The sequence below is a fragment of the Microtus ochrogaster genome, chromosome 18, assembly GCF_000317375.1.
Source record: "Microtus ochrogaster isolate Prairie Vole_2 chromosome 18, MicOch1.0, whole genome shotgun sequence".
In the NCBI taxonomy this organism is placed as follows: domain Eukaryota; kingdom Metazoa; phylum Chordata; class Mammalia; order Rodentia; family Cricetidae; genus Microtus; species Microtus ochrogaster.
Genome location: NC_022020.1, coordinates 39,462,890 through 39,478,898, shown reverse-complemented (window position 1 = coordinate 39,478,898; position 16,009 = coordinate 39,462,890). Strand labels below are relative to the sequence as shown.

General features: G+C 39.9%; 1 protein-coding gene across 2 annotated transcripts in view; it reads right to left on the bottom strand.

Annotated features, from left to right (window-relative positions):
- LOC101982397 (zinc finger protein 474) overlaps window positions 1–16,009 on the bottom strand; it is a 24,281-nt gene that overhangs the window by 774 nt on the left and 7,498 nt on the right. Inside the window, exons 1-2 of one of the 2 annotated variants that reach the window (XM_013349477.2) lie at window positions 14,695–15,758; window positions 2,908–3,088 (exon numbers count right to left, since the gene is read on the bottom strand). In XM_013349477.2, coding sequence (XP_013204931.1) covers window positions 2,908–3,088; window positions 14,695–14,709 — 196 coding nt within the window. In that variant the 5' untranslated portion in view covers window positions 14,710–15,758. Of the gene's footprint in view, window positions 1–2,907; window positions 3,089–14,694; window positions 15,759–16,009 lie in introns of those variants that run through there. The other variant, XM_005356101.3, reaches the window with a different exon arrangement.

Sequence of the window (16,009 nt, the reverse complement as noted above, 5' to 3'; positions counted from 1 at the left end):
GAACTCACAGAGATCCGCCTGCCTCTGCCTCCCGAGTGCTGGGATTAAAGGCGTGCGCCACCACCGCCCGGCTTGCGTTTTCATCTTATACAATCTTTGCTGGAAGGTTTGCAGAGCCCGAACTGACAAACTGAAAGTGAATTTAAAATGAATTATACCCTAAAAAACATCGTCTCTTCGTGGTCATAAACTCAGATGTTCTTTTTGACTAATTAAAATAAAGAACGCAAACAAGTTGAGGGAAAGAAGTGTCCTTAAGAAAGCAAAAAGAGCTGAGAAATGTGTAATCACTTTTGGTGGGGTAATGAAGAGAAAAAGCATATGGCCTTGCTTTAGAGGAACAATGTGGGCTTTAACTTTAATAAACCTTATTTAAATAGAATGACTTTAGTACATTAAATTGACTATGTCCTAGAATCTCCCAAAATAGACCCCGTGAATGTGGCCGGGCACTCAAAATGTACTACTTTATTAAAACACTAGGCTATGTTCATTTTGATTTCTATCTTAATGGCTCACACAGCCATAACAAACATTTCGATCCTTAGCGTGCCTCCTTTCCATGGAGATTTCAAGCCCGTGCATTTTACCTTTAGATAAAACAAGTCTCGCTATTATACGTATTATGGATGTATATTTAAAGATTTGCTTTTACTCTTAATTGTGTGTGTATGTATCTGTGTGTGGATATGTACACATGAATACAGGTTCCTTCGGGGGTTAGAGACACCGGATGCCCCGTAGCTGGAGTTATAGGCAGCTGGGAGCTGCTAGACTTGGGTGCAGAGAAGTGAACTCAGGGACCCTAAGAGCAGCATGTGCGCTTACTGGCTGAGTCATTGCTCCAGCACATCAATGTGTGTTGTGAGTGCCTTGCAAACCCTGTAAAGGATAGAGCTGACTCATCGCAATGCTTCTGCATAAGGCTTTGACTGTGGATCCAGTACTGCACTGAGTGTGTGGGAGAGGAAGTCAATTCTATTTACCTAGAGGAGAGGGCACCTTCAGAGATAAAATGAAGCCGAGAGGAAAACTGCAGGTGAGTGAAATGATAGGATCTATCTACCCTTTCTCTCCGTCAACAGTGGCAAGCAGTGAGACAGCCCCTTCCAGGGAATTTCAAGCTATTCTCACTTCTAGCTATGTGATAAAAAGATCAGTAGAAGAAAATGATACAGTTGGGAACAGTTACTTTGGATACCGTATGAGAAGTTGTAGGAAAGCAGTGAATTACATAGTCTCTCTAGAAACAAATACTATTATTTCAGTGGGAAGGGACTTTCTTTTTCCTTTTTAAAAAATTTTATTTTAGGTGTATGGTGTTTTGCCTCCATGTACGTCTATGTACCACACATGTCTGTGATGCCTCAGGAAGTCAGAAGAGGGTGTCAGAACACATAGAACTGGAGTTGTGGGTGGTTGTGAGCAGCCATGTGGGTGAAGGGAAGAGAGCCCAGGTCCTATGTCAAGAGCAGCCGTATTCCTTACCTCTGAGCCATCTCTCAAGCCCCAAGATGCTCATTTTGAATTCTTTTTCAACCTCTATACAAAGTCCCTTTTTGCTGAGAGTTGTGAATAGCTGGGTTTCAATAGCATTGAGAACTTATTATAACAATCTAGATTTCACTCTATGAAGGTCATACTCTTTTTGGATCACAAACTAAGGAGTTGCTGTAACCTAGCCAATGCCAAGCAGCCTGAGCAGTAGCTTTGGCTACATAGGGAAAATACTTGAACAATGTTTCTCTTAAAATAAAAGATAACTGTTAAGGAATGAGAAAATCAAATGAGAAAAACATTAATGATAGAAATATAATTATTGAGACAGCTTGCATGGCAAGTATGTAAATATATTTACACATACAACATAAAACATCACATATATGATATACTATATAACATACAATGTCTATTACATAACATAAATATACATATAATTATACATATTACCATAATAGATCATTATATGTATGTACTATGGTATAATTATTGTATATTAAACTTATAGAAATATATAGTATGTAAATATGTAATTATATATAAATATAGCTATTATATGCATACATGTGTACATACATATATAACATTTAATATCTATTATAATATATAATTGTGATGTAACTATATAAATTATACTTGCCTTGTATTTAAATTACATATAAAATAGTAAAATAGTATGTAATATATATTATTATATGTAATAATATATAATTTATATAATATAAATTTTTTCTTTCATACATTGTTCATACTCTGTTCATACTTTGGAAACACAGCACTCTGTGACCTTCCTATGAGACAGAACAGCTCCATGTTCACTTGGGTTACACAGCACTTTATAAATGTATAAATTATTGGTTGAAAAAAATCTGGACATTCCATCCAGATGTCTAGATTTCTAGTTTCATTTGCATGTATTGGAAAACACAAATATCTTGGGCTGAATTTCTTAATGACAGCAGCGGCTGGGTGAGGGCGACTTTCATTTTTGTTCGTAAAGGAAACACTTTTCTGCAGCCTTGTAACCTGACTAGCAGACCCTGTGAGTAGTTGAGTTGTGGACTCCTGCGCCATGAGGAAATCAAGACACATTTATAAACGAAAACAAGGCTGTGAAGAGTTCCAAGCATCTTTAAGAGTCATGATTTTAAAAATATTATGTGTGATAATATGTAAAAATAACTCTAGGAAAACATGGTAAATTCCCATGGGTCCCTCTCCCAAGGTGTTGCCAGGACATACTGTCTTTATGTCTCAGCCTCTGAAAACAAGACTGGACGGAGATTCCAGACTGTCTCTTAAAAACCCAATCCACTTCGTTTAGGACAGTAAGTGCTGCTGATTTCAGATGATAGAACTAGTAAGAAAATATGGTTAATTTTCTGATTTTTTTTTGTAAGAACTTACCAGAAATGGCTCTAACCTCTGGTTTTTTCGGTTCTTGTCTCCTTAGTTCTTTAGACAACAAATTGTTCTCAGTATGCCATTTTTTCAGACACTGTGGCTCATGGATGCTAATAGATTTGGTCCCATATTCACGACCACATATGTAACAAACAACTGTTGGTGGACGCCTTATCATTGTTGGCTGAAAACGATATAAAACCCATTAGATAAAGGATAGTTGTAGACATTTTAATTGAAAATTAATATTTTTAATTCCAGCTAGCAGGGCTGGAGAGGTAGCTTAGTGGTTAAGAGTACTTCTTGTTCTTACAGAGGAACTAAATTCAGTTCCCAGCAAGTCGCAACTGCCTATAACTCCAGTGTATCCAACACCTTCTGGATTCCACAGGCATCTACAGGCACGTGTGTTTGCACACACACACACACACACACACACACACACACACAAATAAAAAATAAAACTCACTTTTAAATACTCTAGTGAATTTGACATCTTTGGCAGTAAAGACATCAAACTGTGTTGTTATGTGAGTGGATTTGAGCTTGGGAGGGAGTAAAAAAAGGGCCAACCAGAAGTCTTCATATTGTATTGTCTGAAATTTCATTTTCATTGTGGTTTATAAGATGAATTGATTTTCTAACCCTTACATCTGAATTATAATGCTGGGAGATGCAAGAGGAAGTGAGCCTAGAATTCTCCTCTCAGTAACATCAGGATCTAATGTGCCAGCATAACTGGGGATGAAAGTGCCATCAGAGGGCAGGTAACTTAGGCCTAAGCACATTCTCTCACGTCTACTGTAAGTACCTCCACCTCTGCTTCTGAGTCTGGAGTAAGAGTGCCTACAGGCAAGACTACTGCTCAGGTTGGCAGATACATACCCAACCTCTTAACTGTGATCTTTATTGACAGCTTGACTGGATTTGGAATCACCCAGGAGACACACCTCTGAGAATGTTTTTTTGTAGGCATTTCTACCAAGGAGGGAAGACACTCTAAATCTGGATTGTGTCTGGCATCTCATATGACAACATAAGGAGTCTCAGAGTGGGAGACAAGAGGACATAATGAATACAAGGGTTCTCCACCAAGCCTGATGAACTTGAGTTAGATCCCTGGAACCCACATATTAGGAAGGAGAGGAGCAACTCCTACAAGTTGTCTCTGACCCTCATATACACGTTGTGGTACACACACACACACACACACACACACACAAATAAATAAAAGCTAGGTAAGTAAGCACAAATAATCTCTAGAAGATGGGACATAGAGCTGTAGTGATTGGGGTTTGCCCTGCTTATTTTAGTGTTTCTTTGGCCCAGTCTTCACTTGTTATTCCAGTTTCTCCCTTTTGGAACAGGACTGTATAGTCCGTCATTGTATATTAGAAATTTGTGGCTTTTTTATTTTCCAAGGACAAACAGTTAAGAGATTATCGTGTCTCTGGTGGACTTGACTTTCGAACAGTGTTGAAGCTGCTATGGCTGTTCGTCATAGGAAAAGTAGGAGTGGGTGTGCCGGGGTGGGCTGGCACAGCTTGAAAGTGACAACGACACTTTTCAGTATTGGGTTGATAAATCTTCATTGTCAACGTCACTGGATTTAGAATCACCTAGGAGACACACCCTTGGGTGTGTCATTGAAGAAGGTACCTGCAAATCCTAGCCAAAATCAACCCTCCATTAAATTGCTTCTTGTCAGATATTTGATCACAACAGGATTAGCTAATACAGATGAGAGTGGGTGAATAAATAATTCACTAAGGTTAATTTCATATAGTTTTCCAGACGTTTTTAGTAAAAGTGTGCCATATGTATTGCATACTATACAGGCTTCCTTCTTTTTCATTTATTTCCTTCCAAGGATTCTCTGCAGGAGGAAAAAAAGCAAAAACAAACAAAAATCCCAGAAGTCACAAAATAATGACCCAACATTTTTTTGAATGATAAGAGAAAACAAAACAAAACAAAATATCCTACTATAAGACAATGTCAGTTCGAAATTTCACTCCAGTAAAAATAGTCTTCAAAACTTGAAATAAAGGTGTCTTTGACCAGAAGAACAGTTAAGAATTTATTAGTTATAGACTTATTGAGTCAAAATTTTTGAGAGAAGTTGATATGGGATATTCTTCTGTATGCATATGTGTTGCTTTTATTGGATAATGAATAAAACTGTTTCTGCCAATGGCTTAGCAGAGTAAAACTAGGCAGGAAATCCAAACAGAGATAAAGCGAGAGAGAGTAGGTAGAGTCAAGGAGACACCATGTAGCTGCTAAAGGAGACAGACACCAGAACCTAACCTGTAGATGACAGCCCCATGGTAATACATAGATTAATAGGAATGGGTTAATTTCAGATGTAAGAGCTAGCTAGGAATATTTCTAAGTTATTGGCAAACAGTGCTGTAATTAATATAGTTTCTGTGAGATTATTCGGGTCCTCGCAGCAGGGAAACAAAGCACAGTCTCCATCTACAAAGAGTTTTAAATGACAAAAGGAAATAACAGAAAATAGTCTAGTTCTGTAAGGAACAATGAGGATACTATAAAGCACAAATAGGTCAGCCAATAAAATAAGTTTTGAAATATTCATAGCTTTGCTGTATAGAATATTAAGTCTCTCAGATAAGGGGCTGCTTGAGACAAAATATCCAACGCAGAATTATAGTAAATATGTACAAAATAAATTATAGTCACCAAGAGCACAATGTGAGCCAGATCCTTCAATCCCAGCACTTGGGAGGCAGAAGCAGGCAGATCTCTGTGAGTTCAAGGCCAGCCTGGTTTTTAGAGTGAGATCTAGGATAGGTTCCAAAGCTACAGAGAAAGCCTGTCTTGAAAAAAAAAAAGGAAGGAAGGAAGGAAGGAAGGAAGAAAGGAAGGAAGGAAGGAAGGAAAGAAGGAAGAGAACATTGTAGAACAAAAATCAAAATTGTTATTATTAATTTGATTATAGTTTTCTTGAAACAGTTTTTGAATATTTATGTTATGAATCAAATGTATTTATTTCAGTGTATATAGTAGCCACTAGTTCTATACACAGGTATACATGGGGAGAAACTAAAATCAATAGGTAAATGGCCAACCATCCCAAGATGTGATAAATTAAGCCATCTCCAAAGAAGAAAGAGTAATAAAAGAGAAACAAAAACATCAGCCCACCAAAATGTGGTGATTAATAGCATTAAGACAGGAAGACATGTAGAAATAAGGTCAAAGTCAAATACAATAACTGGCTAGGGGCAGTACTCTTATTGCCGCTTACCCTGCTGCCTCTTGCAGTATATCGAATAAGTCTTTTCTTTCCCAGAAAAATCAACAATTGCAGTAAATATAAATAGACTAAACAACACAATTAAAAGACACATTGCTGGGCAAGGTGGCTCACACCCAATCTTAGTAACTGTGAGGCTGAAATAGGAAGGTTGCCGTGAGTTCAAGGCCAGTCCAGGCTCCATAATGCTGTTGAGTCCAGCCTAGGATAAAGACCTAGACTCTGTCTCAAAAGCCAGAAAAATAAGAATTAGAACACAAGTAAAAGAGATACGTTTTCCAGGTTGGATAAAAAGACAACATCCAACTTTGAGTTTGTATTCTGAGAAACACATTTCTATGAACACAAACATGCAAGAATGGGGGAAAATAATCTGTGTAACCACTGAGAGAAAGAAAGCTGATATGCCTTATGTTCAGTGTAGGAAGCTTCAGTCAGATAGATAAAAGCTGCAGGGCCATGGACAGCCAGAAAAAAAGCCATGCTGAGATCTGAATTTTACTGTGATCCAGGTCATTCAGCATTGACCAAACTGTAGTTGTGCATCAGGGATATTAGCCTCACGGTTTGTGGCTACCAGGCCAATATGACTGAGAGCCAATAAATGACTGTTCTGTAGCTAAGAAAATAATGGGACCAGAAATGGCAATATTTTATTCTGCAAAATGACAGCCAGGGACAGAAAGGGAGAAATGAGCAATAACTAACTGAAGATAGAGGAAAACACTGTGTTCTGGACCTGAGGAGACCTATCCATAGAATTTCACTTCAGTGATCCCAGCAAAACAGGAAATGCAGGCCTGCAATTCAATGTTAATAGATTTGGGAACTATTCACAGAGAAAAAGATATTTTGCATAGGAAAATTTCAGATAAAAGGATTAGAGTATGGAGAAAAAATACAAGTAGAATGTCCATAATAAGAATATTGACGATATAAAACTCTAGGTAAAAATACAGAGAAAGGTTCAAATTTTCAGTTTAGGAAATGAGGCACAGAGAGAAAAGACCTGTCCAGAATTTTGAAAATCCTCCTTCCTGGCTTCCAGCAAGGTGGAGTCACCACTCTGTAAAATGTTACAAAAAGAATTGGAAGGTGAGCAAAAGATGTCATCTTCACTACTAGGTATATGTCAGTGATTGGTGCACAGTCAGCCCTGATGGAGCAGGAAGGGTGGAAAGACAGAACTGTTATGATTCCTCTACAAGGTAATCACATACACCTCAACTGTTAGACATTCAAAATTAGAGCTACGGGAAGGGAATGCTTTCAAAAAGCTTGAAGAAAGAAAAGAGCGCAAATAGAGTCAAGAAAGACTAGTTTATATGACAGGATTACAAAACAGGGTCTTCCTCCACAGGCAGAGAAATGGGATCAAGCATGGATTGAAGACATTGAGCTCAGAGGAAAGGAAAGAAAAAAAATAGACCACTTATATAAAGGTGGATGTAATGTCAGAGTTTATAGAAGCCTCAGAGATGAGCTTTGTCTCCTAGGTAACATGATCAGGGGATGAAAAGATTCAGATTCTGGGAAATCAAGTATTAAAATGATAGGACTTGGTACTGTGGGAGTATGATAATGATTCAATTAGGAAAAATATCAATTAAAGCAAAAATGACCTAATAAATAGAGTTGCAAGAGATTCCGGTAGCATTGAAGGCCCCTTTCCCATATGTTCTCTAGGAGGAATAAAGATAGAAATAAACCACGTGGATGGTATTTTATCCTTTGAGGAAATAAAACATGGTAAAATATATATGTTTTAGAATCAACCTGACTTTAGAATCAACACAGCTTTTGGTCAGTCTACTGAAATGGGAAAAACACAAAACAAGATCACAAAAAAAATGTCTACCATTATGATTTCTGACTACCAGAAGCAAAATAGATCCTAGAAGACTAAACAGCAAATTAAGAGGCCAATTAAAAGTGAAATCAGAGCGCTTTCCCGAAATGTGGATTTTATTTGAGGTGTAATATTTTTATTCACTTGTAAACGATACCAACAGACTGTACTTATCGAAATAACCGGTGCATGTTTGTCATGTTTTCATGCCATGCAGAATCATACAGCCCATGCGAAGTAACTTAGAAAGCAGGGAATTCAAGACACACAAGAAAGTATAAAGCAGAAGCCATACTTTTCGAGACGCCTCGAAGTTCCCTATGCTTTCTTTCCATGTTAATTCATTTGGAAGGTTCATTAAAGGTGGGTTTTTCAGCTGAAAAATACGAAGTTGTTCATTTTACTTTGAGGAGGATGCATTTATTAAGATTTTGTATGGAACCTTACGGAAATCCAGCATTTAACCACGTCTAACAGGCAAGCTAAGTGGCATAGTTCCTAAGTGAAGACATTCACATCAAATTGTCATAAATGTTCCTCTGTAAGGGAAAGTCATGAGCAAACAGGCTGACCCAGAGTTCCCAAAAACACCCTGCAGACAACTGCAAAAAACATGGGAGAAAATTACCACCATAAAAGGGGATATTACTCTTTTGAGAGCTTCGCCTATGCTCTGTATTCAGGGTTGAACTTCAGCTGACCTGAAACGTATTCCATACTCTTAGGTTTAAGCACCTTCCTGCTAAGCCATACAATCGGGAGGTATAGGCAAGCCGACTATGGCTGAGGAGAAAATGCTCCCAGGTGGGTCTGAACGATGATATAAGATAACTTTGTTTTTCATTAACTTCATGAATGTTAGTCGGAAATTTCATTGAGCAACCTGTGACTTGTGGTCAACATCATTAGCCTGATTAGCAAGGATTTACTAGCTGAATTCTTTCTTAGGTGTTTGCAGGCAGAAATGGCTTGGTGGGGAGCTGAAGAGCATGGCCAGGAAGGGACGACCCTATCTTGACAGAGTCAGCAGCATGCCCTCCTTGCTGAATGCTTGACAGACAGTATTGGATGACGTGGCACAGCAGAGCGGACAGGAACAGTGGGAGGCCGCCCTAGAGGTTATAGGAGGGCAGCCACCCTATCCACATGAAGCCTGCCAGGGCCAACCAGCTGCTGTGAAATCAAAGGCAAAGAACCACCCACAAGTCTGAACTCGGTAGAGAGCAAAGGATTAGATCTAGTTTTCCTGTCAACATCTCAGATAGCTTTCGTAGAGCTGCCTTTTAAAAAAGCAAATCTCTGGTTCTGCATGAGTGCTATCCAGAGTGAAGCACTTCACAAGAATAAAAAATATTTGCTACATAGGTGTGTCTATTGGCTCATTATGGCTCTCCTCTGGTTCTTTCATGGGGAATATAGACAGACAATTCAGGCTGACTATAGACAGAGATGCTTTAGGGAAAGCTCTCCGGTGTGTTTCTAACGTGAATCCACGAGCCCTTCATATGTTTTCAATCACTTTACTGGCCACTGGTGGGATTCTAATATCATTTTCCATGCAGCCTCCTTTCTTTTTGTTCATGTGTTTTCTGTTTTTCTCCACTGAGAGCACCTGGTATTGGATGGGTTAGGGCGAATCTGGTGAACACAGAAAGCAAGTAGACATTTAGGATTTTTTTTCTCAGTATAGACATAACTTGCCCCCATTGGTTCATTTTTATAATGAAAATTAACAGTTCTGACAACACCATGAAGATAAGAGGAAAAAGACAAGAGAAATGGTTTGGTGGGAAAGATTAAGAGAATCGTTGCTAGAAGGGGGAATAAGTAGTCATTTCAGAGAGCCCAGAGAGGGGGCTAAGCATCTCTTGATGGTCTCGGCATGGCTCAGTGCGAGGGAAACCATGGTGGAATGTATGTGTTTCCAAGAGCATCTACAAGATGAAGACATTGTTCCAATGGGGAAAAAATAAGAGCAACGTTACATGAATCTCAATGAAGAAGCACTGAAAAAATCAAAATGGATGTCTGTAGTCGTGGTTTTAATAAAGAGCAAAATCATTCTACCTGTTAACTTCTTACACCAGCTTCACAGTGACCACAAGTGAACATTTACAGGGCGAAAAGGCAGGGGGAAGTATTACAGGGTATTACAGAGAACCCTACTCATGTGTGTTTGTGTGTGTGTGTGTGTGTGTGTGTGTGTGTGTGTGAGAGAGAAAGGGGGAGAGAGGAAAAGGAAGAGAGAGAGAGAGAGAGAGAGAGAGAGAGAGAGCGCCTCCTGTGAGCTGTGAGTCCACACTGTGTGCATATGCCGTGCCACGGTGCGTGGAGGTCAAATGAAAGCTTATGGGAGTTGATTTTCTTCTTCCACCGTGCGGGTCCCAGGGACAGAACTCAGGTGGTCAGGCCTGGTGGTCAGCATCTTTCACCTGCCAAGCTCCGTCACCAGGCCTAGATTTACTGCTTCTCACTGAAGCATTTTGTCTGTTCTTTATAAGGAGATCATTTTGGTGAGACTTGTGCCAAAGAAACCACATCATGGTGTAAATTTTATATTCTTATTACTAAATCTGTATTCAGATTAAATACCTGATTTTTCCCCCAACATGATTTATGTTATTTGGAAATATTCCTAAAAACAGAGAGCTTTTCCATCCCTGTGTATCATAAATAACATCCCTGGATCAAAATAACCCCATTCTATGTGCTCAGTTGAGATTATTCATTAATCTAAAAATCAGGGAGAACCAAGGGAACCAGAAATGAAAAAGCATCCTAAAAAGGAAGTAGAACATTGGCCTAAGTCACAACTCCCAGCAAATTAGCAAAAGACACGCCTACTTTCAGGTGTTAGCCAATCATATGGTTGTAATTATCGATCTGCAATGATACAAGTATAAATGTTTAAATTCCAAACAGTGGTGACCATAAAAGAGATAGACATGACATGTCTCAAAACTGGATTGAGAGTGTGTCCCCCTCTATCTGTGTGTATCTTGTCTCTCAGATGGAGCCTGGCTAGTAACAGCCCCAGCTAGTCTACGACTATCTGGGTTTAATCAACTATTTCTCAATTTCACAAAAGCCAGTAAGACAATGGTATTCTAAATATTGACGGTGCCAATGTATTTTGAGCAGAAACAAAGCAGAGTCATCTGCCCGAGGCACAGCTGTGACTGATTCAGATGAGACCTGCACCGAGGGACATATAAGGAGGAAAAGCCTGGGCATCTCTCAGTGACTCAGTGGCAGTGTAAATGCTGTCACTCTGGAAGTTGCTGTTAGTGTGTCGGGCCCAGGACAGGGCACAGCACCAAGAACTGGCCCTAAGCAGTGGGAATAATCACACTTAACCCACTTTACTTGGGAAATATTCTTGAGCAAGTATCAGGTGGGTGGAAACCCAATTCTCCTGTGCCTAGCTAAAGACAGATGAAACTATTCAAGAAACAGGAGAAGGCAAGCAACCAGGGGCTTCTGCTGAGTGGGGGCAATGTTTTCTCTGCCCACTGATATATGTGAGCTCAGACTGATTATTTTGGGAACTGGGTTCCAGGCCAGAAAGCTCTCTAGACTGCTAGACTTTTTGTGTCCCTGAAAGCATTTGAAGTGTGACTCTACGCAGCCTGTTTCCTCCTTCCTTGATCCCTCTAGGAAGAGTAATTCCCTTTATGTTTAATTTCTAGGACATGAGCTTTAACATGTCAGTGGCCAAGAGAGCTTTGCTACTTGTCCAGTGAGTTTGGTTTTTACCTAGATTCTCCTAAAAGTCACCGATTCAAAACACTGAATCTCTGGTGGTGAAATCAATAAAAACTAAAGCAACGATGAGTCCCCTAAAATTATCTCTGAGTGCAATAATGGCATGAATGTTATAGGGGTGGCCAAACACTTTGTTATTGAACTTAATGCCTGCTCAGGAGGAAACTTGTGCCTGGTAGTGTAAATCTGGCCAATAATCCACGGCTGGGGCTGGGTGGGAGTCCTCATAGTTCCTAAGGGTGGACCCACTATTATTTTGTAAAGTAGACTTAGTATTAAACTGCCCCCTAAATATATTATCACAATATCCATAAATTAGTACAGCTTCCAGTCTTAATCACTGGGCAGCCTACACTGAATGTAACCTGAAACATGACCTCAATTGCAGTGAAATATAATGGAAGGTTTGAAGCCATCCTTGGGCACAAGAAACTGCTACATAAGGGGCAAATTCAGTAACAAACCTGAAAACCATGACTTGGTTGTGCATCTGGGATCCTAATTCAACTCTATCTGATTCAACCATCTGTAATCAATAAGCAGCCTGCTTGGCCACTAAGTCAGTCAGTCTTTGGCTTTGAGAGAAACAAGCAAATCCCCCATTTCTGCTCCTGTTCTGCTTTCATAGCAATCTTGAAATCTCACCGTGTGTACAACACCGCCAAGTTCTTATACGAGCTCAAGATGTAGCCTGCTCCCTCTGGGACTGTAGATACATCAGCCTCAGTGTCCTGGCCCCAGGGAGAACTTCCTCAAACAGGTTCTTTCTGAGGAGCAGAGATCACCTTGATCTTTGTCTTTTCCTTTAAATGAATTTGTTTCTTTGCAAAATGCAGACTTCTCTGCAGCATGGGATTCCACCCTCAAGAGACTTTCTTGCTTTTCCCATTGCAGTGCAGAGAATTTCTCAATCTGATCGTTGTAGGTTGGCTGACCACAATGAATTCCAGGGATTCACCTCTTTGTGTCTCCCCCATGATGGGATAATAAATCTGAATCACCACATGTGGGTTTTTTTTTTTTTTAAAAAAAGTGTGGGTTTGGGATATCAAATTACGTCCTCATGCTGGCAAGTCAAGCACTTTGCTACCTGGACCATCTCCCCAGCCAAGGAATAGTTTCTTGAAAACATTTTTTCCTATTTCATTTTTTCTTTTCTTATTTGAGATTTAAAAAAAAAAAAGACCCTGCCACTGCCATTGATGCCTTAGAGGATATTAATTTTCTGAACATATCCTTGCCAAAAAAAAAGGACTTTCATGGAATAAAATTAGTAGAGGATGTTTGGATGTTCGGTTTCTGCGCTCATCAGTTGGACAACAGGCTTCACTCTTATGGTCAGCTGACTTCTAGATCACAGAGTTAAATCAAGCAAGAAAGAAACACTGAAGGAAACCCACAGGCAAGAGGGTCAATCAACTCATCCAGGGACCACTGTGGGAGCAATGAAAAGTGTGGATGGTGCCCCCTGAGTTTAGGGCAGGAAGTTGTTTCCCAAGATGAATTGACTATGTGTTAGATGCAAAAGTTCCCAGCTCAGGAATGTGCTCGGAAGTGGATTTTCATGTTTAAAAGGCTATCATGTCAGATAGGCCAGAAACAATTCCAATTTTAAGAGGCAAGCTGCTTTAAAATTTTCCAGTCATGAGGGTGACTCGTCCTTGTTCCCCCTGGAGCCTCTATCTTCCTCAGTCCTGAAGTCGGGAGCAACACATTTCTGTTTTTGTGCTCTCTGATCAAGATGTGTGTGGCCCTTGGAGACTCTACAACCGGGATCATTGCACCAGAGGCAGATAATTGGACATGACTATTAGAAATGTATTGAATTCCTGTACTGAGCCTTTGACAACTTGTACATCATACGGTAGAGAGTATATACTGGTCAAGGCTATAAAAAGATACAGGAAGGGAGAAGTACTGCTTATACATCACAAATGGTAAACAAACAATGAAGGCTCAAGTAAATTTCTCTGGATGCTCCCTGCACAATCATAAAGCAGGATTTGTGCCTCATATAGAACAGTGATACACCTGTTCATGAAGGACTCATGCCAAGATATGGTGAACTACATTTGATGTGTTTTTTTTTTTTTAATGCAGGGAAGGAGTTAGAGCTGATGCTGGGATTTGGATTTGTAGGAATCATGTTCCAAATCATAAAGTCTTTAGTGTATATTTCTAGGAAATACAGATGTGTGCATCAGGGGTTGGAGGTAAGAAAATGGAATAATGGGAAGAAGCAGGCTTATGAAGACATAAGATTGGCTAACACTTTTATTATACTTATTATTGGGTTTTATTGATTGATTTATCATATATATCCAGGCATATATATCCATGCCAGAAGTCAACTTGTAGAAACTGATTCTCTTTTAACCAGGTGGGTCTTAGAGACACAACTCCAGGCTTGGCAGCAGCATCTTTACCCCGAGTCTTCTCAACAGCCCAAAACAGACACAGTTTTAAGAAATATAGCCATTGTATAGTTTTACTGACTTTTATGACTTATTTTAAATAGCCTTTGCCTTATGAATATGTGATCCTATCCACAGAAGTGACAAATAATCGGCATTTGTCCTTCCAAAGAAACAGCAAACAAAAATACAGGTGGCCCAGTGTGAGATCCTGGAAGGGTTATTAATGTCTATCAGTATTACTAACTTCTGGTATGATCTGAGGCAGACTTCTTAGTTTTTAAGCTATATGTTGTTACCATTTGGGTAGGTAGGTGTTATCCTTAGCATTTTATACGAAACATTTATATAGTAAGTTTGGTGTTAAAAGTGTGTAACTCTCCCCTTACCCCAGGATTTCACTCACTTCATACCCATCCACAGGTCCACCTGGGTTAGCTTTCAGAGTCAAGAGTGAAGGAAAGAGCTAGGAGTGTTACCTTATTGTTGTTCATTGTACACCTGAGAGCCACGGGATCCTAGGATGCTGCCCTGGTATTCGGGCATGGTTGGCCCCAAGGAAAGATGATCGAATGTCACGTCGAGTTGGCCATTAAGTAGCCCAGCTGGCAGCATCATCAAAGGGCACTTTATGAGGTCGGGCTGGCTTTCATGACATCAGCCCTGCTGAGCAGGTGAGCTCGAGCCATCCAAGGTGATTAAGTGTGAGAACCATAGGCCTCTACCATTTCCAAACCATCCCACGTCACTCTTGGATTTAGGGAGGACAGAGGTGAACGGTTGTGTGAGCCTTGGTCTTGCCTTCAGGAGCTCAGTTTAACAGAAGGCACGAGGAGTCAAGCACTAAGACTCTCAGAGCTAGCCGTTCCTCTCTTGCTTGTGGACTGAATAACAAGCTAAGCCTGCCTGGCATTTGAGAAAACATACAAGCAGATTGCAGTCCCCCCCCCCCACCTTCCTACCATCGGTGGATAAGTTTGCCAGTTCTTTGTTTTTTGGTTTATGTTTTGTTTGCTTGTTTGTTTTTCATCCAACATCCTCCTGGAATGAGGAAGCACCCCCTCTTAGAAAGTCCTCTTTCTACACACTGGTGATCCTAGGTCCTGAAGCCTGTCTCCTCCACAGCATCTTTATCTTCTCCTATCACCTCGGTCCACCCCTTCTCTCCACTGAATTATTATTTTGGTCATTCAAATTTAATCTCAAAGCTCCTACTGTTTAAAGAAACCTCGACCTCTATCCAATCCACTGTTTCTTTCTTAGGCTGGAGAGCTAAACTTCTTAAAACATCCCTATAACTCTATGACTCCTTTCCAAGGCTCCTAGCTAAATTTGTATGCCCAAATTAAGTTATTTTTCAGTCCTGCTTCTGCTTGCTCTCTCCTCATGCCATCTGCTGTCCCTACTCTGTTGACAGTTTTTCCCTTATCACCTTCAAGAGTGAGCACACTCTCCAGGCCTTTCTAGTTGGTCATATCTTTGCATATTCATTATCTTTCTGGTTTTCTTTCTTTTTTTTAGTTTTTTAGATTTATTTATTTTTATTTTATGTGTATGGGTGTTTTGCTTGTATATATGTCCGTGTGTACTTGGGTGTCAGAGGTCAAAAGAGGATATCAGATCTCCTGGAACTGTATCTATGGATGGTTGTGAGCAACTATGTGGCTCTTACAAATGGAACTCTGTTCTATTTGTGCGGGAGCAAAAATGTTCCACACTGCTGAGCCATCCCTCCAGGCCCTCAGGCTGCTTTTCTTTCTTTCTTTCTTTCTTTCTTTCTTTCTTTCTTTCTTT